At 40.6% G+C, this 24,710-nt stretch overlaps 1 protein-coding gene across 1 annotated transcript in view; it reads left to right on the forward strand.

The window, feature by feature from the left end:
* The first annotated feature begins 1,321 nt into the window (after positions 1-1,321).
* Positions 1,322-24,710, forward strand: part of Rec114 (REC114 meiotic recombination protein) — a 102,399-nt gene continuing 79,010 nt past the window's right edge. The window contains exon 1 of the mRNA XM_020165634.2: positions 1,322-1,494. Coding sequence (XP_020021223.2) covers positions 1,339-1,494 — 156 coding nt within the window. The 5' untranslated portion in view covers positions 1,322-1,338. The remainder of the gene's footprint in view (positions 1,495-24,710) is intronic.

Consider the following 24,710-nt stretch of genomic DNA (forward strand, 5'->3'; position numbering starts at 1 on the left):
ATCCAGTTTATCCCCTGTGCCTCTGCGAGAGTAACCTCCCTGGATCATCTCTAGGATAGAGTGTCACTGCCCTATGCAAATTTCCCACACTCCTCAACAGCTGCCAAATAAAACCCATACTCCTTAGCTGTTCTTCTGTGCTCTTTTTACCTTTGTAGCCTCATTTTCCTTAAAACACTGTGTATTCTATTTTTTTATGTCGTTATCTTCATCTTTGCATCTCTGCCCAACTTCCCCTCCACATGGAATACCAATTTCCTCCACCTTCCTTTAGGAAACTTTCTCACCCGTCAAGTCCCAAGTCAAATGCTACTGTAACCCTCAAAATGCAGGGCCTTAGCTGCAAGGCATCATGGGTATATTCACACCTTGTTTTGTCTTCCCTACCAGATCTGCAGATCCCATTTCTGTAACCCGCTCCTGACTAGCACAGTTGTTTGCACACCGTGGATATTGATGCTACCTTTCCAATCATGGCTTGTGCATCGAAATGCCTTTTGACACGCAGAGTTTAAAAACCGCCTGCATTTTAATTATACTTTATACGTTCGGTTAACATGGCCTCCACCCTCTTATCCTGTGCCTCCAGTTTGCCCCAGACCGCATGCATCACCTGAATTCTTTACAAGTGAGAAGGACGGTGGAGTCCACAGTCCTGCCCTTCACTGGCCGTGTAATTCGGAATAAATCACGGCTTCTCTCCGGGCCTCCTGGGCGTCCATGTACTCTGTGGGGGCAATGATCTCGGATTTGCTTCTTTCACCTCATCACAAGGGAGGCCAAATGAAATAACAGATGCAGAGAGTGCTTTGCGGGAAGTGTCATGGGGTGCACCTGCTGTGTGACCCGGCCCCCTCCCTACCCATCTGCTCCTCGCTGGGGGAAACATGGACGGCCTGGCGAGAGCACGTCCAGGGGTGCAGGCCGACGAGCAAGTAACCAGGGCTCCAGCATGGCGGGCGGAAGCGGGCCGTGCTTCGGCCGCTCTGAGATGCCACCCGGCCTGGTCGTGGAAACACGGGTGCAGTCCGCCCTACAGCGCGGGTCTTGTTCCAGGACGGAGAAGCTTCCGAGTCAGCCGGGTGGCAACTCTGTAACTCAGAGCGATGGCCGTCTTGAGGGAAGGCGAAGGCTCCAAAGCTGCAGCTCCAGATCTGCTTCCACCGAAGTAAAGATGTCCTCTTCCGCGCTCCCGAGGTCTCGAGAGACTCGACGCCGCGGAAGCGCTCTGGGCTCGCCCATTGGCTCCTCGCCGAGGGCGGGGGCGGGCCTTGAGGCTCTTCGCCTCCTGATTGGCTGGCTGCACGCATCGGCGGCTGCGAGTGCCTAAGGCCAGACATGGCTGAGGCGGGAAACGGGGCCGCAGGTTTTGGACTTCTGGGAGAAGTGTCACAGTGGCCTCTGCAGCGTTATGGACGCTTCAGGCTCTCGGCTGCAGAAGAGTCGCCTGGGCCTGGCCCGGAAGCTGTGACAGCGCCCTCTCCCACGTGGAAGGTGAGGTCTAAGGGCAGGAATGGCCGCCAGATGCCCATATCCCAGGGGAGGGCGGCAAGACTGTGTTTGGTGACCAGGGGCTTTTGAGGGCCAGTGCCTGGTGTGGTGAATGCGGGGAGGGTGGAGGGGGAGAGAGTGGTAAAGGCACGACGGAAACCGCATTCTCGAAACAATTATGCACGTGAGCAGTGACCGTTCATACAGCCACACCCAGTGGGCTAGGGATTTAGCATTGAGCAAGATTCTGATGTCTTTAGCCTAGTCGAGAACGTAGCTTATACCCAAGTAACCAGGTGATCGTGGAAGGGAGGGTGGACCCTTCCATAACCAAGTTGTCATGCAGGACTAAATCTGAAATCTGGCTTTTTTGGGCCAGGGGATTTTGAGCCGTTGTCTCCTGCTTGCTAAACACTTGCTGTCCTGCTGAGCTACACCGCCAGCCCCTGAAGTCTAGCTTGCCACTGAATTTCCACTTGTCCTTAGCTGCCCAGTTTCTCTGAACCTCATTCATCTTAAAATAGAAATAATATCTGTAAGTTATGGTAAAATAACGATAGAGGCAACAGGGAGAAGTATCGATAATAGCTCTCCTTCATCTATGCACTGCTCGTGTGATTGATCTGTATCAATTACAATAGTGCATGGCGTATGTCAAGTTGTAGAAGGGCTTGGGGTTATTATTTTGTTCTGGTTATGTGTTTTAATGCAGTGGGTTACCAGTCATTCACTTCCTTTGGTGTGATTCGACTGTTGGATGCGGACCCTATAGTTTTGGGTTATGCACACATACAGATGTGTGTATTTATGTGTTTTGGGCAGCAGTAGGCATGAGAAGAGTAAAGGAAAAAGAACAAATATTCCAGGTGGAAGACATAACGTGTGGAAAGGTTCCACAAGTGGAAAAAACTTCAGCATGTGTACTATGTAGAGAGAAGGCCAGTAAGGCTAAAGGTCACTGTGGTTGTAGTGTGTAAATGACATTGGAGGGGAGTATGAGTGGATTCAGGAAGATCACTTGGAATGCTGTTGCTGTGTTGTAGGACAGAGATGACAACAGCTTACACCTGGAGGATGATGGCAGAGATGGAAAAATGGGGCATATATTTTAGAGACCCAAAATGGTAGGACTTGATGAATTGATTGGATATGAGTGGTGAGAGTAAGAGACTTTGGGGTTTCTAGGAGAAATAACTTAGTAGGTGGCTGGGGAATGGGAAACACTGGAGACGAAACAGTGAGGGAAAGACCTAAGATTTTGGTATATATCGAGTTTAATTTGTTGATGAAGTGTCCACATGGAGACGTTTAGTAGACATACTGTTCTGAACTCAGAAGACAGATCTGGATTGGAGATGTGGATGTGTGAATCAGCAGCATGAAGGTGATGTTTATAGTCTTGAGGCTAGATGCAATTCCAAGACCAAGCCCCAAGGTAGTCCAACATCTGTAGGTCAGATAGAGGGGGCAGAGCCCCAAAGAAGATGGACAAGGGAGGTTGAGAAGCACCCAAGACCATGAAGGTTCATCAGTGCTAATAAGAGTTATTTGAAGAGCGAGAGGATGATTGATTAGCTTTGTTGAATGATGCTTCAACGTTAAGAAAAATAATGATTAAGGGGCATCCATTGTATTTAGCAGCATGAAGGTCCTTCCTTCACGGTCTTCGCCAAGAGGTTTCAGTGGAGTGAAGGAAGAAGAAGCCAAATAGGAGTGGGTAGGAGAGTGACTGATAGGTGAAGAAGCCAAAGTGCTTAGACAGTTCTGAGAGGTTTGGCTGTGAATGTGAGTAGACACAGACATAATGAATTACTCATCACATTTTGGAATATGAGTGTAAAGGGCCCTCTAAAGCTTGAGATCAATATACCTATGTCCATTAGAAAGTATAAAACACGTAGTTTGCTCTTGTGGAACTCTGTATCCTAAAAAATGACATAGACTGAAATGCAAAATGGGACAAGAAAGAGTTAAATTCAAGGATGACAGATCTAGAACGGGATCTCATAAAAAGCTGTGGTTGTTTGAGGACATATTTAACTTTTGAGCCTGCTCCAATATGTTCCTTGATAACTTCTCATAGGACTCTTTGAACCCTTTTTCCTAAGGCATCTGTGTCAGGTGCATTGGCTCAGACATGCCAGGTGACTCTGAGGTCTCAACCCACAGGCCATGGGCACTTGACCATTTTAGGAAATTGATTGTTATTAACAATTTTTCCCTCTCTTCACAAAGCTTTTCATAATTGTTGATCAGGAACAGCATTTTTCAAGAGTGTTCAAATGTTTGGCATGAGGCCACGGCTACAGTGACAAGAAATGAGGCTGGCTTTTGCCGAGCTTTTGAAAAGTGAACATTTGTACCTTCCTTTGAATCCGTTCTGGACCAGCCTGCCTGCTGTGATCAGTTTGAGCCTTGGTCTATCATTTAAAAAAAAAAAATGAAAGCGAAATAAGATTTGTTCTATTTTATGAGCATAGTGACTATTGTGCAATAATCATAATAACAAAAGATGAACCATCTAAAGAACTGTACTCTTTAAGTGCCATGTGAATCTCTTATTTTAAAAATATGTGGTACCTGCAGTAAAAATATATGTTAGGCAAAGCACAAAAATACATTATTGTGGAGGATAGTCATTCTGGTAGTTGTTTTCTCTAGGAAACCTTCACTATCTTGGATGAACCTGGTTTGAATTTTTTTCTTTTCTTTTTTTTTTTTTCTGAAATTATGGAGAGAATCTGTTCTTCTGGTTCTGTACTGTAAAGTTGTTTAATTACAGAGAAGACTTTCATCACAGTGGCCACATGCTAAGACAAATGTCAACTCCAGAGGAAAAATGAATCCTACAGTATTTGTAAGACTTGAAGTCCTAGTTGAATGGCAACATCAAGTCTGAGGCCTAAAGATTATACATAAATCCACTATATACACATATATGACATATATGTGTGTGAGTGTGTGTGTGTGTGTGTGTGTGTGTGCATGTGCGTGCTGATTTTGATTTACTTCTGTGACTTGAGTTGTTCTTATGAAAAAGTACTGTCTGGAGAGAAATTAACTAATGTGGAAGCAAAAAATGTTTTTGTTACACTTTTTTTTTTAAAGTGGAACCAAAGCCCACGTCGGTTTACAGCTGTGCTACTCAGACTTTAATGTGCATAGAAATCATCTGGGGATTTTGTTAAAATGCAAATTCTGACTCTATCAAGATAGATTTGGTATGGGGAATGAGATTCTGTACTTCTCACCAGCTCCCAGGCCACGCTCATGCTGTTGGTTTGAGGCCCACACTTTGAGACATAGGTTTAGAAGATTGTAAGTGAAGTGGGTAGCCGTGTAGTAAAATTAATAAAATGAAAAGTTGGAGTTTTGAGATAAGTTAATCAGGTTCGTAATGAATATGCAAATACTTTATTATTAGGGTTAATATTTAAGCCATCTGTCATCATTTAAGTGGAATGAGCAAATGAAATACAAACTTGATCTTGATTTTAATTCCTTACATCTGTTGGCCCAGCCTTTCTGAAAAGATTATCATAATAACAGATTGGTCCATTTTATGTATTTTATGTCTGAATATAATTTAGTCTACCAATTTTAGAATAATTTTGAAAGGCGATGTTAATTGCAGGTTGCTTTTAAATTAAGGTTTTACCATATTTTTCAAGTTCCAAGTATTTCTCAGGCATGCTCTGATTGGTTGAACTTAACTTCTTAGATTATTTTTTCCTTTCAAAGGGAAAAAAATCATCCTTTAATTTTTATAGGAGGAACTTAAAATAATTGCCCTACTTAGAAATTAAGAAGTGGAATATGAAGTTTGTACTTGAACTGAACTTTTAAATGTGGATTCAACATAAGATATACCTTGGGTCCTTTTACTCTTTTGTATTCCTAGTGCCTTCATATGACCTAACATGTGATAAGTGCTTAGTCAATGTTTGACTGAATATGTGGCATGGTCACTTTTCTTATGAAAATGTGGATATTATGAAATGATAGCCACTACTAATTTTTTATTTTGTTGTATTTTTTCAGCAGCCCTATAGAGCAAATATACCCATTTTATAGATAAGTCTACTGAAACTCAGAGAAATTCCCTGGCTTTTCCAGGAATTCAGAGCTAAATACGAAAGAAAGAATTCAGACCTGCCTCTAAAGAATTTTCTGTCTCTAAAGATTGAGTTTTTAATCACGGTGCTCCTTGCTTAAAGATGTTTATGTTTCATATGAGAAATAGCAGTTCATTCAGGTGGAGGAGGAATTTTGAAGTTAGCACAAGGGTGAAAATGCTAAAGACAGTTCTGTTTTTGTTTTTAAGGAAAACTTAAGATTCAGTAAAACCCCAAGAAAATTATTTTTTAAAATAGTAGTTCTTTTTTGCATTCCTGATGATTTTTGATTGGGTCTCTATTGTGAATTTTACCTTGTTGGGTACAGGATATTTTTGTATTCCTATAAATATTCTTGAGCTTTTTTCTGGGATAAGTTACTTGTAAACAGTTGGATCCTTTCAAGTTTTGCTTTTAAACTGTGTGGGACCACAGCAGCATTTGGTTTAGGACTAATTTTTTTCCCACTCTCTGAGGCAAAATTCTTTAGAGAACTCTACCCAATGCCCCATAAAGAAAGAGGTTTTTCCCTTGGGTGCTATTCCTGTATGAACTCTACGGACTGCTTCCTTCAGTCCTTTCAGGTCATTCTTTCCCCAGCCTCTGGTAGTTTCCTCAACACATATGCTGACCAATACTCAGCTGGAGGGTGGAGCTTTGCAAGTACCTGGCATTCACTCTACGTAGGCCTTTCCTTTGGTATTCTGTCCTGTAAATTCTAATGTTTCTGACCATCTTGATCAGAGCTACATCTCCTAAACTCAGGGGAAACTTGCCAGGCCCCGCCTGGGTTTCTCCTCCTTGCATTTCAGCCTAGAAACTCTCCAAGAAGTAACCTAGGGTGATGGTAGGGCTCACCTCCTGTTTGCAGCCATTTCTCAGGAGTTGTGTTCTTTATTATCAGATACTCAATGTGTTGACAACCAGTGCTTCCTCTAATGTGTCCAGTTTTTTAGTTGTTTTAAACAATAGAGCAAATCTGATCCCTGTTATTCCATGCTGCTGGAAATGGAAGACCATAGTGGGTTTTGCCTCAGTTCCACTTGGTCTTTTTCCATTTCAGGTCATCATTTCAACAAAATATTTCTGAGTTATCTCCTGGATTCTTGGCTAGGCACCAGAGATGTGATGGAACTGTCCTTGAGATTTCCACAATTTTTGTTTTGTTTTTATTTTTGGGACAGGGTCTTAGAACGTAGCCCAGTCAGGCCTCTAACTCATGATCCTCCTGCCTCAGCCTTCCAAGTTCTGGGTGGGATTACAGGTGTGTGCCTCCACACCTGGCCTCACAGGTATTGACAGGGATAGACTGAAAAATGCATCATTAGACAATTTTTTATTATGCCAACAATAAAGTGTACATTTATACAAACTAAGATGTCTGCAGTATCACTAAGTGATATAGTCTTATGGATCCACCATTGAATATGAGGCCCACTGTTTACCAAAACATCGTTAGGTAGCCATTGATTATATTAGGCATTTGGGTGCAGGATTATAAGAATAGGTAGAGCCTAACCACCAAGGTCAGGTTTTTCCAGGTGGGCTGACAGCTTTCACCAGAGTCTCTCGGGGTGTTTGTTGAGATGCAACTTCATGGTTCTTAGGCTAGACCTATTGAGTCACAGTCTCAATAGTGATTCTTATGTACTACTATCAATCTTCATGCCCAGTTATGTTGGAAGGGTAGGGAGGAGGGAACAACTGACAAAGTATTACTGATGCTATGTCACTTTTTCCACAACTCTTCAGTCTTGTGGTGGTATAGACAAGAAGTTGAGGCCAGGCTAGATTAAATAGCTTGCCAAAAGTTAGCATGGGAAGTGGAAGAACTGATTCTGAAATGCTGGTCTTCCCCAAGCCAGTCCTCATTCTGCTGTGTGTTGCTGCTTCCTGTGTTGGTGTCTTTTCTCATGAAGATGAAGGGTATCATCAAGAGTTATTATTCTTTTATGGGACATAATTTTTTGAAGAGTTAGATTACATCTTGTATTAGTTAGGATTAAGATTGGCTCTGAGTGACAGAAAATGCAAAATAACAGTGGATTAAATAAGATGAAAGCTTATTATTGTCTGCATAAATCCAGAGCTGGTATGACACTCCAGTGTCAGGAACTGAGGCTCCTTCCGTTTTGTTCCTCTGCCATGCATGGCTATGGTCTCAGTCTGGGGTGAATCCAGTATTCTAGACAGCTATAGAGTAATGGATGAAATGGCCAAAGAGTACAGGTTTGCTATCTCCTAAGGAAGTTTTGTAAGCCATGCAACAGTTCCGCCTACAACATGGTGGCCAGAACTTGGACCTAAGGCCATTTTAGCTACACAGACAGCTGATGTATGCAGTCTGTGTTCCAAGGGGTCATTGGTCTGGTTACAAACTAGGGGTTCAATTACCATATAAGAAGGAACAGTGGGTATTTGAGGATAATGGGCAGTTTGTCATATACCTTTTCATCTGAATCTAGAGACTGCTAAGAATGAATACTTAATTAGGGGATCCCTGGTTGGAACTCAAAAGGCATTTCTAGTAATAGAACCGTGGTGTGGATATAGTTTGTGTGTGTCCCTAAAGGTCTATGTGCTGGAAGCCTAATCTACAGTGTGATGGGTGAGGTGATGGAACCTTAGACAGGTGAGGTCTAGTGCGTGCTAATTAGGCCAAGGGGGCACCACTCTCAGAAGGGACTGATGTCAGTCTCATGGGTTGGGTTAGTTCTTATGAGAACTAAAGTGAGGCTGCTCCACCCACTTAGACCTTCTGACTCAGCTGTTTTTCCCTTCTGCTTTTCTACCTTGTTGTAATGTGGCCAAAGGCTCCCTTATCAGAGACCAAACACACAGGACCACTTAATCTTGGTCTTCCAGCCTCCAAAACTGTGAGCTAAATAAATCTCTTTATAAAGCATCCAGTCTCAGGAATTTTATTATAGCAACAGAAAATGGACTAATAGAATCAACAAAAATAATTACTATTTGGTGAATAATTACTGTGTTAAATCCTAGAATAGCACTTGTCACATGCCTCCAAAATACTTACTTAATGGATGGATCAAAGCTGGACATTCTGCTAAACATCTAAGTCACTGTCACTTCATCGTTTTGATAATCCTATAACGTAGTTATTACCATTTTTACTTTACAGATTAAGTATACTTCTAAGTGGCAAGGCTGGGATTTGATCTGATTTGGACAATGTCGTTTATAAAGTGGTGGTCATCAGCGTTACCCACTACATATACTAAGATGTCATATCCCTGTCCTTCGAAGTTAAGTATGTCATATGACTAGTTTTGGCCAATGAAATGTGACCAGGATTGCCGAATGTCATGGGGAGAAACTTTAAGAACGAGTGCGTGATTCATCTGACCGGTTCCCTTTGCACAGTGTGGCAGATGGGGCTTCTCATGCAGCCTAGGTCCCATAGTAAGAGTGGCCGGCAGTATTAGGTAGTGTGAACATAGGTAGGTAGAGTGAGGACAGATGGGTGCATAAGCATCTGAATCTGATACATACAGATGTATTTTTATATGGTGATAATGTTTAATTGGATTCTATGTAATATGCACAGTAGTTTGCATAGGCTTTTGAAGCAAAACCCTTTAAATAATGTTCCAACATTTTTTTTTCTAAGTCAAAATCATTACTTGTGCCAAAACACCAGTTTATAAATACACATTTCAACTTTGGGGTCAGTCTCTGTTCTCTTCCTTCAAAAACAAAAGCTTAATTTGTTGCGTAACAGACAGTTTCCATGGAGGCCATGGCTTGTTTGCGTAACTTGATTTAAGGTAGAATTTATCTGGACAAATACAGTGAAGATATTTTTCAGCTTAGTGGATTAAGGAGTTGAAGGAATTTACAGTTTAGAATGAGGCCCATGAGTATTAAAATTTATTCCCTACCTAGTATGTGCTAAGTCCTGAGAGAAACCTAGACTGGAACCTTCAAAGACATAGTCCTTGGTCACCTGGAAGGCGCTTTGAATAGTTGTACTGTCAGTTAACTCTGATGGCTAGGTTCAGAAGGACTGGATGCTTTCATGATGAGTAATTTTTTATTTTTGGGTGGGGGAGTGCTGGGGTTTGAACTCAGGGTCTCACGCTTGCTAGGCAGGTGCTCTACCACTTGACTTGAGTCATTTCCCCAGTCCTGTTTTGTGTTGGGTATTTTCAAGGTAGGGTCTCTCACACCTAAAAAACTAGCTGGCATTTGTTGCCCTTAACGCAGAGAAACTAAAGCAGATACCTTAAAGCAACTGAGGCCAATAGGAAAAGGGGAACAGGTACTAGAGAAAAGGTTAGATCAAAAAGAATTAACCTAGAAGGTAACACCCACGCACAGGAAATCAATGTGAGTCAATGCCCTGTATAGCTATCCTTATCTCAACCAGCAAAAACCCTTGTTCCTTCCTATTATTGCTTATACTCTCTCTACAACAAAATTAGAAATAAGGGCAAAATAGTTTCTGCTAGGTATTGAGGGGGTGGGGGGGAGAGGGAGGGGGCGGAGTGGGTGGTAAGGGAGGGGGTGGGGGCAGGGGGAGAAATGAACCAAGTCTTGTATGCACATATGAATAATAAAAGAAAAATGAAAAAAAAAATAAAAAAAGATAGGGTCTCTCGAACTATTTGCTGGGGCTGGCTTCAAACTGCAATCCTCCTGATCTCTGCCTCCTGAGTAGCTAGGATTACAGGTGTGAGCCACCAGCACCTGGCTAATAATCTTTTTTTAATAGTGAAAGAGATAGTAAAGTTTATTAGGAAAGGCGTGCACTTTCAATAGCTTGAAAGTGGGTCATCTCTAGAGTGAGGACAAGAATAGCCTCGTGATCAATAATCTTGTTCATAGGGTGTGTTGTAAAAGAAGGGGAATCACATCTCACACTTCGGTGTGTGAGATCAGTTTAGTATGTTCTAAAGGAAAGAAAACTTCCCCAAGTCTGTGTCAGTACTTTTCGGGATTGCGGAGGGAAGGTCTGGGGATATTGTACTTGTAATTATCTTTATTGTTTACTGTTAACATTTGGCATTTTTTTGTGTGGTACTGGGGTTTGAACTCAGGGCCTTGCACATGCTAGGCAGGTGCTCTATCACTTTCTGTGGGGAAAAAAGAAGTCAAACTGTATAGTTTGGTAATAAGTATGCAGCAGGACCATGTTCATCATAATATACTCTACAGGTCTGCTGAGATAATTTATGAGACTCTAGCTTCTGGCAATCAGTGGGGGGACAGTTGATAGTCTCGAGCAATTTTGCTTATTTTTTGTATTTTCTAATGCACAAATCAGCAGTTTAGACCACTGTAAAAAGCTGTGACACTCTTTGAGGGGTCTTAAAAAGCAGAAAACAAAACTCTTGATCTAGTACATAATTTAATTCATCACAATCTGACGAACAGTGTATTTTAGCCCTTTGTGTAGATATAATTTGCTTTAAGGCAAGTACATTTGAAATATTTATATGTTCATGTACTTCTTTTGACTTTTTCTACTTCATTTTAGATTACTTTTGTGCAGATTTGCACAAACGTGCATATAAATTACAGCAAGCTTCTGTGTACTTAATAAAAATTCTGTGTACCTAATCAAAGAAAACCTGAACAGTCTCCTAACTACATGAAATTAACAATACGAATTGCTGTGACTGGGTCTGTTACCATGTTCATATAAAATCGCTGTCTGGTGCAGTACAGGTGGACACTGGCTTTTCTCCTCACCATACCTATGGATGGCACAATGGAAAGGGAGCACTGAGAAATGCTTTTCAGCCATTATGGGGACAAGAGATGGAGGTACATTTATGAGAGAACACGAAATGAGTCAAAGCCAGTAACAGTGTTCATGTGGCCACCCATACAGAATTCTGGTACCTATTCTGTGTACAAAAATCAATGTATGAGCTGTTCTGTGGTTATTTAACTGATATATAAGCTTTGGATAGGCAGACTCCAAATACATCTCACTGTGTGCCAGCAAAACACTGCAACGGACAGGGTCAAGTTGATGTAAATCTTAGCTATATTTAGGTTAGCAACTTGGAATGAAAATGTGACTGTGATTCTTGTTCTCTGTGGCACCTTACAATAAATGTACTTTTTTCATTATTTCATTAAAGATAACACAATATGTAAAGTTCAAAGAAAAAAGTTCACTTGAACATTCCAGAAAAGTACAAAATTAGTACTCACTAAAGGTATTTTTCATGAGCCAGAAATAAGCAGTTTCTCCCCCTAGATACTTGGATTATGTTAGGTGTTGTGATGCTAGAATTTTTCCGTAGATTTCAGACAGTCCTTTCAAATCCTCAGATCCTTGTCATTTGTAGTAAGAGGAATGCTTTTCTTAACATTGATTTCACTTGTCAGCAAAGAACGTGGAAGCTGCGTGTAACATGTTTTATTCTAAAGAATTTCAATGATAATCAAAGGTAGAAAGAATAGTATAGTTGCAGGAGATAGGATCCTATATATAGAAGTCTAAAGTCTTCACTAGAAGACTTTTAGACCTGATAAACAAATCCAGCAGAATATCGATATAAAAAAATCAGCATACAAAAGTCAGTAGCTTTTCTATACACTAATAAAGAACTTGCTGAGAAAGAAACTGAAAAACAATCACATTCACAGTAGTGTCAAAAATACCTAGGAATAAAGTTTACTAAGGAGGTGAAAGAATAAGGAGGTGAATGAAAATCATAAAACACTGAAGAATGAAATTAAGACACTAGAAGATGTAAAGACTTCCATGTTCATAAATTGGAAGAATTAATACAGTTAAAATGGCTAGACTACTAAAAGCAATATAGAGATTTCAGCGCCATCACCATCAAAATATCAATGGCATTCTTCACAGAAGTAGGAAAAAAAATCCAAAATTCATATGGAAACACAAAAGACAATGAACAGCCAAAGTAATCCTGAGTAAAAAGGGAAATGCTGGGGGTGTCACAAAAGCTGATTTCAAAATATCCAATAGATCCATAATAACAAAACAGCATGGTATAGGCATAAAAACAGACATGTGGACCAATGGAACAGAATACAGCACCCAGAAATGAACCCATGTAGCTGTAGCCATCTGATTCTCAACAAAGGTGCCAAAAACATGCATTGGAGAAAAGACAGCCTCTTGAACAAATGATGCTGGAAAAACTGTATACATGTAGAAGATTGAAACTAGATTCCTTACCTGGTGCAAAAATTAACTAAAAATGGATCACAGACCTTAATGTAAGACTGGAAGCTTTGAAACTGCTAAAGGAAAATTCAGGAGAACTATTTGAGGGTATAGGTGTTGACTTCCTGAATGGGACTCTTAATAGCCCAGGAGTTAACAGCAAGAATGGGTAAATGGGATTGCATCCAATTAAAAAGTTTCTGCACCACAAAGAAAACAATTACTGGAATGGTGAGACAGCCTACAGAATGGGAGAAAATCTGCCAGCTGTCCTTGCAACAGAGGATTAATACCTAGCATATATAAAGAACTCAAAAAACTGAACACCAAAATGAATATAAAAAGAGTTTAAAAAAAAAAAAAACCCTAAACACCTCAAAGAGTAAGTAACCCAGTGAATAAATTGGCAAATGAACTGAAGTGACACTGCAAAAGAAGGTACACGTGGTTGAAAATTATATGAAAAAATGTCCCACATCTTTAGCCATCAGGGAAATGCAAATCAAAACTACATTGAGATTCCATCTCACCCCAGTCAGAATGGCTGTCATCAGGGATACAAAAAATAGTAAATGCTGGTGAGGACACTGGGGAAAAGGAGCCCTCATACACTGTTGGCAGGAATGTAAATTGTTGCAGTCACTATAAAAATCAGTATGGAGGTTCCTCAAAAAAATCTAAAAACTAAAAATAGAACTACCATATGATCCAAATTTATCATTCCTAGGAATACACTGGAAGGAGTCAAAGCATACAGTAGAGGTCCTGCAGATATAAGCTTAGAGTGCCACTGTTCACAATAGTTAAGTTATGGGAACTAACGTAGGTGCCTGCCAGTTGAAGAATGGAGAAAGGAGATAGATAAATGAGTATTATTCTGCCATAAATAAGAATGAAATCACGTCATTTGTAGGAAAATGGATGGAATTGGAGATCATTATGTTAAGCAAAATAAGCCAGACTTAGATAAGTATCACTTATTTTCTCTCATATGTGGAATCTAGAAAGGAAAAAAAAAAGACATGACAGTAGAAGGGAGACTATTAGAGAAGTGATAGGGGATCAGGTGGGAGGAAGGAAGGGTGGATATGATCAAAATATGTTATATGCATATGTGAAAAAAGTCACAATGAAATCCATTCTATATAATGTGTACAAATAAAAATGACCAAAAAGAATAGTATTATGCATCCATATGTGTGTATATATAACCCAGTTTTACAAATTACTGACTCATACGCTGGAATGTAGCTCAGTGGTGGAGCACTTGCCTAGCATGTGGGAGGCCCTAGGTACAGTCTCCAGCACTGTGTATGTGTTGGGGGGAGAATAATTACCTCTTCATTGCTTATTTTGAAGCAAATTCCAGACATACGATTTCTTGGTAATTATTTCAGTTCATATCTCGGAAAGGAAAGGACTTTTAGGAACATAGGATATTATCCCTAAAAATGAGCAATTCCTTATATTACCCAATAGTCAGTGCTCGCATTTCAAATAGTCTCTCAGAAGCATCATGATTCTTTTAGATAGAGCCACACATCATGATTGGCTGACTGATCTTTTAATCTTTGGGTTCCCCATCATATGTTTCCTTGACTCTGACCCCCTCCCTTCTTTGCAAATTGTTTATTGAAGAAGCTAGATTCTGCATATTCTGCACAGTATGGATTTTGCTGACTGCATCCCTGGTGTAGTTTCATGAGATCTTCTGTACCCTGTATTTCTTGTGAATTGGTGGTTGAATCTAGATGGTGATCAGACTCAGATTTCTTTGGGACTAGATTACTTACAAGTAGTTTGGCTTTCTTCTGTTAGGAGGAATGCTTATTCTTCTCTGTTAGGATGTTCTGGCTATTGATGCACAATGCCTACAGACATTAATTAGGAGCTGCAAAATCTTGACATTATAATTTTAATCATTTTTCTTAATTTATCATCTGGAATACTTCTGTAAAGATAAACTTTGTCCTATCTACTGTAGATTCCCTGACAGTTGAATTCTGTGGCATGGGTAGGGTAAATGCTGATTCTTTCCCTTCATTTTCTACTGGAAAAAATTGGGTTCCCTAGAATCCTCAAACATTGAAACAGGACAATTTGGTTTTGTTTTTAACTGCAAACATTTAAGATCTTTGTCTAGGCTTGGAATTTAGGAATTTCTTAGGATGTGTGTACTTGTTGATTTTTTTCTTCCACACCATTAGTGATTGGAACTTGACCCCTTTCCATCTCTGCAGTGGTGGGATGTTTTATTATTTGATTAATCTCTGCCTTTCCTCAGTCTGTTTTCCTTCCTCCACTGTAGCCCCTGTCATTAACATTTGTTCTCCTAGATCTGAGTCTCTGTCCCATTTATCTTAGGTTGTCATCCAGGATTTCTTCCTCTTTGTAGTTTTGCTCTGCAATTGTAAATATTTTCACTTGACCTTTCAGACCATTCAAAAGTGGCCATGTAAGTCTTCAACTAGCCATTGAACTTTTATATACATAAAGCTTAGTTTTAGCTCCAAGACTCTCCTTAAGTGTTGTTAATAATAGTTATTTCATAATTCAGGCTACTGATCTCCTTCAATAGTTTTGCTCCTCTAGGAGCCACACATTTTGGGTTTTGTTTGTTCTTTTTTTCCAACGCTTATTTTAATAGTACAGAATAAGGGGTTTCATTGTGACATTTTTATGCGTGCGTACTTCATCACATTAGCCTCTTGAGAATGTAGCTATTTTCCTCTAACTCCTGGCTTTCTTCACCCTGGGCTCTAAGTCTATCAGTGGACACTTGAGGTGGTAAGTGTTGGGAGGTGCCAGAGTCCTGGTCCTGTGGACCTCCTGCAGAGGAGTAGGAAGACTTGGTTACTTTATCCTGCTGTATTGTGACTTGTGGGAGCCTGGGAGATCAGTTGGAACTAGGGAGCACTCAGTCTAGTGCTGCCCTTCCTCTTGGAGGTCTACCAATTTCTGTAGGTAAGGCTCTCCCAAACTCTGCACCATCATTTCTTCCCAGGGCCTTCTCCTAGGGGTGGAAACATTAGACCAGCTCCTTTTATCTGGGCCCCGAGAGCTCAGCCTACCCTTGAACCTCTGGCTAATAATCCTAGTAACTGTCCAGGAAAGGTATTTGGATTGAATTGGGGAAGGCAGGCATACAGTCAAGCACCACTTTTCCTGAATACCCCTGAATACCTGAGAAGTTCTTAAATTGGACATTTTAAAATTGTATGGGCTTACTAAACAGCTTTTAAATGAGGGATTGTGACAGATATCTGACAGATTGGAAGTCTGGGTCTTCTTCCCCCAAATGCCTGGTTCTCTCATGCCTTCAGATGTTTGCTCAAGCCTCATCTTCTCATCTGCCCTCACCTGCACCTCACTACTCATATTGGAACTTACCTGTCCTGTCTTCGCCCTTGGATCCCCCTTACCCTGCTCTGTTTTCCTCCCCAGCTCTTGGCATTATCTTATATACAAGGTAATTTACTTATTTACTGTGTTCAGGAATTTGCCTAGAACATCTGACACCCTGAATGGATAATTTGTAATACCTCCCTCCCCTAAGTGATGAAATTGTTTTCAGAAATAATTATGAAATTAAATGAATAATATTTATTATGCACTAAAAATTTTCTTGAATTTGTTATAATCATGCCAGTTAAATAAATAAGAAAAAGAAAATTCACATTACAGTGTGAGGTAGAAAAAAATCCCACCAGCATTTAAGTAGTTTCTTTTAAAAAATCTAGTTAACTATTTGAACCATAAGTCTTTGGTTACATGCTGATATAATACATTACATAATTAATTGTTTATTAACTAATAAGTGTTTTTAGTAAAACTGTACAGCTCTAAAAAAGTGCAATTTAGTCAACTATTCATGAAATTACTATGTTTTAGTCTCTCTAGTTTTGAAACATTTAACAATTTTAAGAGAACAAACTTCAGTGTTAAAGATGTTATTTAAATTTAGCAAAATATTTTGAATGTGAACTAAAATTTGTATTTAACCAAACAAAAAATATTACATTTTGCTGTTTATGTTCTATTTCATCACTTTAAATTTTAAATACAAATATAAATATCAAAAGGTTCCCTAAAATGATAGAATTGGAGGGACGCAGTTGTTTCTTGGTCTTTATTGTGACCCTGCCATTCAAACGCAGATAGTACCGGCGGCTGGAGAAGGGAATGGGCCCAGAAGGGCTGGAGAGAGAGCCCTGTGTCTGGGCCCAGAAGGGCTGGAGAGAGAGCCCTGTGTCGAGCTGGCACCAAGTACAAGTGTTTTCAGCTGCTTCTGAGACAAGGGGGTGGTTGGGGCCAGCTCCAAGTGGGAGTCTCCTGGTGAATGTGTATGTAGAAAACAGTTTAAAAATAAACAGCAAAAATCTGATAATTTGACACATATGTACTATTTATGTTCAGCACTTCAGCAATTACAGGTGACCCTAGGTCCACATATGCAGATAATTTTTTGGAGATTTCTGACAATTTGAAAAAATTCATGGGCTAACCTAGAAAAAAAAAGAAAACAAGGAAAAGTTACACATGTCATAAATGCATAAGATACACATAAATCATAGTGCATTTTGTCATGTAATTAAATTACATTAAATTTTTTAATACTGGCTTTTGCAGACACACTGTCCATGGCACCACTCCCAGTGTAAAGGTGCAGCGTGAAATCTGAACTGTAGTGTGTACTGTGCTGCTGGAATTTGCCAGCTACCTCCTGTGGCTGTTGCAGTGAGCTCACTGTTGCCAGTGTCCCTGAAATGCCCTGCGATGCGGTCATCTCCGTGTGAGCATGTTCTGTCCAGTAAACTGCCTGTGGCAGTAAAAAGTGACCTCTCTGGGTTCCCACATGTTTTTCACATGGAAAAAATGATTTTCACAGTAAAAAGTGCTCTCTTGGGGTTTCCCATATCATACTCATGGCTTACAGAATACATGTGGCCAACTGTGTAAGTTATGGGCAAAACTTTCTATCAGCAGCAGAGTGTAGAGGCTAAGTTTGGGGGGAGTTAAATTTTATAAGTGGAACTCCATTGGGAGTGGGAAGCAGACTCTAGAGAGTTCCAAGCAGTCCCACCACCAGCCTGGTCGCCTGCATACGGGGAGGGTGGGGCGACTTGGCTGCAGAGCTGCTCAGTCCCTTTCATCTCTACCAAGACCCAGCAGCTGCCACCCTCATTGTGACCACACCAAGCCCCGCAGTGGTCTTTTGTCAGCCAAGCCTGCATGCAGGAAAGGTTGGGGAACAGCAAAATGGTCAGTGTGAGATATGGACATGGTTTTTGCAACAGAAAGATGTGTTTGTACACCAGGCTGCTGTAAAGAACAAGCCCAGGTAGCACCTTTGCAGGCAGGCAGTGGAGAAACTGGACTTCGATGTTACTGAAGGAGAAGAAAGTGTAGAGGCAGCAAATGTGACAGTTCACAGCCCTAAGCAGGCAGCAGACCTGACCATCACAGACCTGTCCTATGCATGCGTAGGGGTCCTCCACACAGTTACTAGCAGAACTACCAGAAATAGTGACGGGGGGGAAGGATGAGGGACACAGAGAGTATGCCCACAGCCATTGCCACCTTACTGTTGCCAAGACCCTTGGGTGCCACCACAGTATCACATCCGTCCTGTACAGGCAGGGTGAGGGGCTGCTGGAAGCAGGGTGCAGGAGAGCAAGGTGGGTTAGAATAGGTCTCACAGTCATAGATCCTGATTCTGCAGGGGTCCTCACCAAATATAGCCCAGAGGACCACAGGGAAGAGAGCAAGGAAAATCCAGGAGATGGGCCTACGGCCAACAGCCACCTGAGTGTCAGCCCAGCCCAGCCCAGCTTCAGTTACCAGTGCGGATGCCCAGAAAATCAAACCCAGACCACAAGATGGCGAAGAGACTAGTTCCCAAGCTGAAAATTCATCTCTTCAGATGCTGAGGGGGATGGGCTAAACAAAGGTCTGCTGACCGTCCTCACCATCATCCCATTGAGTCACCACAAGAAGAGATGAGTATGGAATTGCGGTAGTAAGAGACAAACAAAACATTGAAGCTGAAGACCTCAAGTGCTTGCCTTTTGCCTATTGACCACATAACTAGCGCTGTCTGCATTGTCTATACCACATGGGGTTTTTTAATAATGACATCGCTTTTTGGTAATGGCAGATGTGGTTTTTGGTGTGTGTGTGTGTGTGTGTGTGTGTGTGTGTGTGTGTGTGTGTGTGTGTGTGTGTGTGTGTGTGTCAGCCCTATTTGATTTGGTTATTTTTGTCATGGAGTCTCAAGATGATCCTCCAATTTATACTTCCCATGTAGCTGGAATGACAGATGTGCCACCATACCTAGTAATTGGTTGAGATGGGGTCTCACAAACTTTTTGCCCAGGCTGGTCTTGAGCTATGATCTTCCCAGTCTCTGACTCCTGAGTAGCTAGTATTATAGGCATGAGCCACTGAGCCTGGCTTGTGTGTGTGTTTTACAGCCTGGTTTTCACAGTACATCTCTTAAGGTTTTTAAATTGTTTTGTATCTGACCAAGTTGATATTTTTTAAGAACTTCATTTTAAATTTGTAATAAAAGTTTACAACTTGGTTTTTTAAAAAAGTCATCAAACTGCAAGCACCTGTTAAAGGTCTTCAGTGATATTTTTTGAAGACGTTATACATGGAGTTTTGGCTGTGTGGGTGGTCAGTCCCCAGTCCTCCTTTCAACTCGCTCGAGGCTAACTGTGTTTAGAACTTAGACAAAGGATTTTTCAGGAAGGTATTTTATCACTGACACTGATAAGAATTGTTGGCACGTCATAAGCAGCAGACTGGTTTAAGTCTGTTTAATGGTTATTTATAAATTCCATACAGATAGAGCACTTCCTGCTGCCTGCACCTGAGGTGACTGCTCCCCTGCCCCACCCTTGCTGTACCTCTCCACCCCACGTCAGCTCCGCTAGGGCAGGTGTGTATTTGTTCAGTGATATATCTCATCTAGGATAATGCTGAGTATCTAGAAGGTGTTCAAGAAATATTTGTGAGTGAACTGGTGAATGAGTAAAGCTTCCCAAATTATTTGTAGAGGGTACTTTATTAATGTTAACTGACTGATTTATATGCTTGATACATGATCTCTTCACTTTGGACTGTTGCATTTCCATATGAGTTCTGGAAGTAGCCTAGTTTCTACAAAAGTTAGGAATTGTGACCTTGGTTGGATACATCAATTTGGGAGAATTAACATCTACTCGTTTCCTGTGCTGCTGTAACAAGCTACCATGAACTTTGTGGCTTAAAACAACACACGTATTAGCTTACAGTTCTGGAGGACAGAAGTCTAATATGTTTTTGTTTGTATTTTGGTGGTACTGGAGTTTGAGCTCAGGGCTTGTGCTTGCTAGGATGCCACTTGAGCCACACCTCCAGCTCTTTTTGCTTTAGGTTATTTTTCAGATAGGGTCTTGCTTTTTTTTGCCTGGGGCAGGCTTCAGACCATGATCCTCCTACCATGTAGCTGGAACCACAGGCACATCTCACCATGCCCGGCTTACTTGTTGAGATGGGATCTCACTAACATTTTGCTTGGCCTGTCTTGAACTGTGATCCTTCTGATCTCTGCTTCCTGAATAGCCTGAAATAGCTGATGAGGTGTGCCTCATCATGCCTGACTAAAGTGGTTTTTATGGGACTAAAAGTAATGTGTGGGCAGGGCTGCATTCTTCTGGAGGCTCTAGAGGAGGATCCGTATCTCGCTTTGTCCACATCCTGGAGGCTGCCTGCATTCCTTTCCTGCCTGCCAGCAATGCCAGCAGCCAACTGCTTTCTTCAACTCCCTCTACCTTCCTCTTTCCCTACTGAGGACACTTGTGATTACACTTGGCCCACTTGGATACTCCAGGGTAATCTCCCCATCTCAGGATCCTTAACCCCATCTGCAAAGTCCCTTTTGCCATGTAGGATGGCATTCACATAGTGGTACCACAAGGACACTTGGGGGATGCATCATTCTGCTTACCAGCATCTTAATACTGAATCTTCCTGTCCAGGAACAAAGTGTATCTCTCCATGCATTTATCAGTCCTTATTTTTTAAAATTAAAAAACAAGGGTTTTTTTTCTACATATATATAAAAGTAATTGGTTTTCATTTATCAGTCTTGTATATGCAGTCTTCCTAATTCACTTACTAGTTTTAGTAAAAAGACATTTTTTCTTCTTCCTTTACAGTCTGCGTTCTTTTTATTTCTTATCTGATTGCAGTGTTAAAACCTCCAGTAAGAATGCTGAATAGAAGAGAACAGATTCTTGTCTCGTCCCTTATCTTAGGGAGAAAACTTTCACATCGTATGAAGTCAACTGCAGGCTGGCTTCTCAGCGATGCCCTCTGTCACCTTCAGAGTTCCTTCTATTCTTGGTGTACCAAGTTTTTAGATCAGGGATGGATGCTGGGTTTTGTCACATGCTTTTCCTACAATCTCTTATCTGTCGAGTGATGATGTAGTTTTTTTTTTTTTTTCAGTATGTTAACATGGTGTATGATAATTGAATTAAAAATACATCCTAATTTCTCTTAATATTTACTCGTGTTATTTAGAAGTGTGTTACTTAGCTTCAAAATACTAATTTTCAGAGATTTTTCTGTTACTGATTTCTAATTTATTTGTGATCAGAAAACATACTTTTATTTTTGTTTTTTTTAATTGGCAGTTGTCCATATTAATGGGGTACAGTGTGATGTTTTGATAACTGTATATATTATATAATATTCAAATCAAGGTATTTAGCATAACACCTTATACGTTTATCATGCCTTTATAGTGAGAGCATTCAAGACCCTCTTTTCTGTTTTGGAACACTCAATACCATGTTATCAACCAGAGTCACCCTCCTGTGCCATAGGACGTCATGGCTTATTCCTCCTGTACTGTAAGAGTGTACCCATTGACCAGCCTCCCTCTCACCTTCCTCTCCAGCCTCTGGCAACTACTCTCTATGTCTGCACAGTGGTTTCTTTAGCTTCTGCACAGGGGTGAGATTGTTGGGTGATCTTTGCAGGCCTGGCACACTGCAGTAGCACTATGTCATCCAAGTTCACCCATGTTGCTGTACATGACGGGATTTCATCTTTTTCTTTTTTCCCTTCTTCTCTCCCTCCCTTCTTTCCTTCCTTCCTTTTTTCTTCCCTTCCTTTTTTCCTTCCCTCCCTCCCTCCTTCCCTTGCTGGAGATTGAACCCAGGGCCTTCCACGTGCTACACATGTGCTTTACCACCAAGCCACATCCTAGCTGAAGATTTCATTCTTTTTTATGGTTGACTAATACTCCTTATAGCCACATTTTCTTTATTTGTTCTTCTATTGATAAACGACTAGTTTGATTCCATTTCTTGGCTATTGTGAATGGTTCTGCAATAAATATGGGCATGCAGCTATCTTTTTGACAAAACTCACTTCATTTCCTGTGGTGATACACCTATTAGTAGAATTGCTAGATCATATACGATAGTTCTATTTTTAATATTTTGAGGAACCTTTATACTGTTTTCCATAGTAACTGTACTGTACTCATTTACACCCCCTCTAACAGTGTATGAGGTCCATTGTCTCCACACCCATGTCAGCTTTTGGTCCTTTCGTCTTTTTGATAATAACCATTCTTATTGGAGTGAGGCAGAACCTCACTTTAATCTGCATTTCAGTGTGATTAGGGACGCTGAGCATTTTTCATATACCTGTGTGCAGTTTGTCTTTTTTTGTAGAAATGTCTGTTCAGATCTTCTGCCCACTTTTTAGCTGGATTGTTTTCATGTTTGCCGTTGATTCCTTGTATATTCAGGATTTAACCCCTTGTTAGGTGCAGTTTGCAACTGCTTCCTCCCACTCTGTGGATTGTCTCTTCTGACATGCGGCTGTTTCTTAGTGTGCTGCAATTCTGTTTGCTCATTTGTGCTTGTGTTGCTGTGCTTTTGGGGCCTTATTCAAAAACTCCTTGCCAGACCAGCGTCCTGGAGCAGGACTCGTTTTCTTCTAGCATTTCATAGTTTTGGGGTCATATATTTAAGTCTTCAATCCATTTTGTGTTAATCCTTTTATTTAATAAAGTTTTATTTTTCCAAATGTGCAGTTGGGTTGGGCCTGTTCATGCATCTTTACCAGCAGACAGGTATCTTCATTTTTGGTTGAGATTCTGCTGAAAAACCAGTTTAATTAAGTCCTTTAGTAAGGAGTTCCCAAGGACCACCCCAGCCAGAGAACCACAAACCTTCAGCCTCTGAGACCACAGCTGGGATGTAATCTTAGAGCTGGGACATCCTTTTGCAGTTTGTCCTAAGGATCTTTGTCAAAAAGACTAGGTTATTGAACTTCCTGTGAACTGTGTTTTTTTGCTTTGCCTCCCGCTTTGTTCACTGGGCTTCTTTCTTGGCTGACTTTCTGGCCCCTTTCCTCTTCTGTTCTCTGTGGGGGATGACAACCACTGCAACCTCCCTAAGATGTCAGGCAGAATGGAAGCTTGAGTGCGTTTAGTATGTGGTGAGAGACAGGGATCTGACTTCATCTTCTACATGTGGATATTCAGTTTTCCCAGCACCATTTGTTGAAGAGACTATCCCTTCTCCATTGTGTGCTCTTGGTAGCTCTGTTAAATCAGTTGGCTGTAACTGGGTAGATTTCTTTCTTGCTGTGTTTCCTATTTTGTTCCTTTGGTTTATATGTCTGTTTGGTCCCGTACCATGCTGTTTTGGTTACTAGAGCTTTGTAGTGTATTTTGAGCTCAGGTCATGTACTGCTTCCACTTTTGTTCTCTTTGTTTAAGATTGCTTTTTAGATGTGGATTACATTCAATCTGTAGATCACTTTGAGCATTTTAACAGTATTCTTCCAATCTATATGAACATGGAATCTTTTTTCATTTATTTGTGTCTTTTTCAAATTCATTAATGTTTTATAGTTTTCAGTGTAGAGGTATTATATCTACTCAGTTAAATTTATTCCTTAGTATTCTATTTTTTAAAAGCTATTATAAAAAGATAGCTTGTTGTTAGTGTATAGAAATGTTAAATTTTGTATGTTGATTTTGTATACTGCATCTTTACTGAATTCATTTATTAGTTCTTACAGCTTTAGTGAAGTCTAAATTTATCAAAAGATACTCTATGGCCCAGAATGTGTTTTGTCTTAGTGAATGCTCTGTGCACCCCTGAAGACTGATTCGTGCTGGTGGGGGAGCGGGGTTCGTAAATGTCATGCTGGTCATGCTGGGTGGTAGTTTCTTCTACTGGACTGTTCACTTGATAGTTTCTGTGTGCTTGTTCCGTCAGATATTGAAAGAAGGGTAGTGAAATCTGACTGTGATTATGGACTTGTCTGTTTCTCCTTATGGTTCTGTCAGTTACTGCTTCATGTATTTTTAAGCTGATATTAGAAGCATAAGTATTTAGGATGATTATGTTTCTTGATTAGCTGATCCACTTATCATTATGAAAGGACCTTCTTTATTCCTTTTGATATTCTTATCTGATGTCAATATAAGCACTCTAATTTTCTTTTGGCCAGCATTAGTATGATATATATTTCCATCTTTTTGGGTTTTTGGTTTTGTTTTGTAACTTAATTAAATTAATTTATTTAAATTAGGATATATTCATGTGCATGGGAGGATCATTATGACAATTCTGAAGAGGCTTATATTGTATATTGGTTAGATCACCCCACCATCTCTTCCCCCTGACACCCTCCCCGCCCCACTTAAAGCAATTGCAAGAGGTTTCATTGCTCTACTCTGTGTATGAAATCCATCAGCCATATCCCCTCACCTTCATCTTGTTCGTTCACCCTCATTTTTTTGTTTTTAACCTGCTTATATTTTTATATTTAAAGTGTGTTTCTGATAGGCAGTATATTGCTGTTTCTTGTCTTTTTATCTAATCTGACAGCCTCTGCCTTGAATTGGGGTG

The sequence above is a fragment of the Castor canadensis genome, chromosome 19, assembly GCF_047511655.1.
Source record: "Castor canadensis chromosome 19, mCasCan1.hap1v2, whole genome shotgun sequence".
NCBI lineage: Eukaryota > Metazoa > Chordata > Mammalia > Rodentia > Castoridae > Castor > Castor canadensis.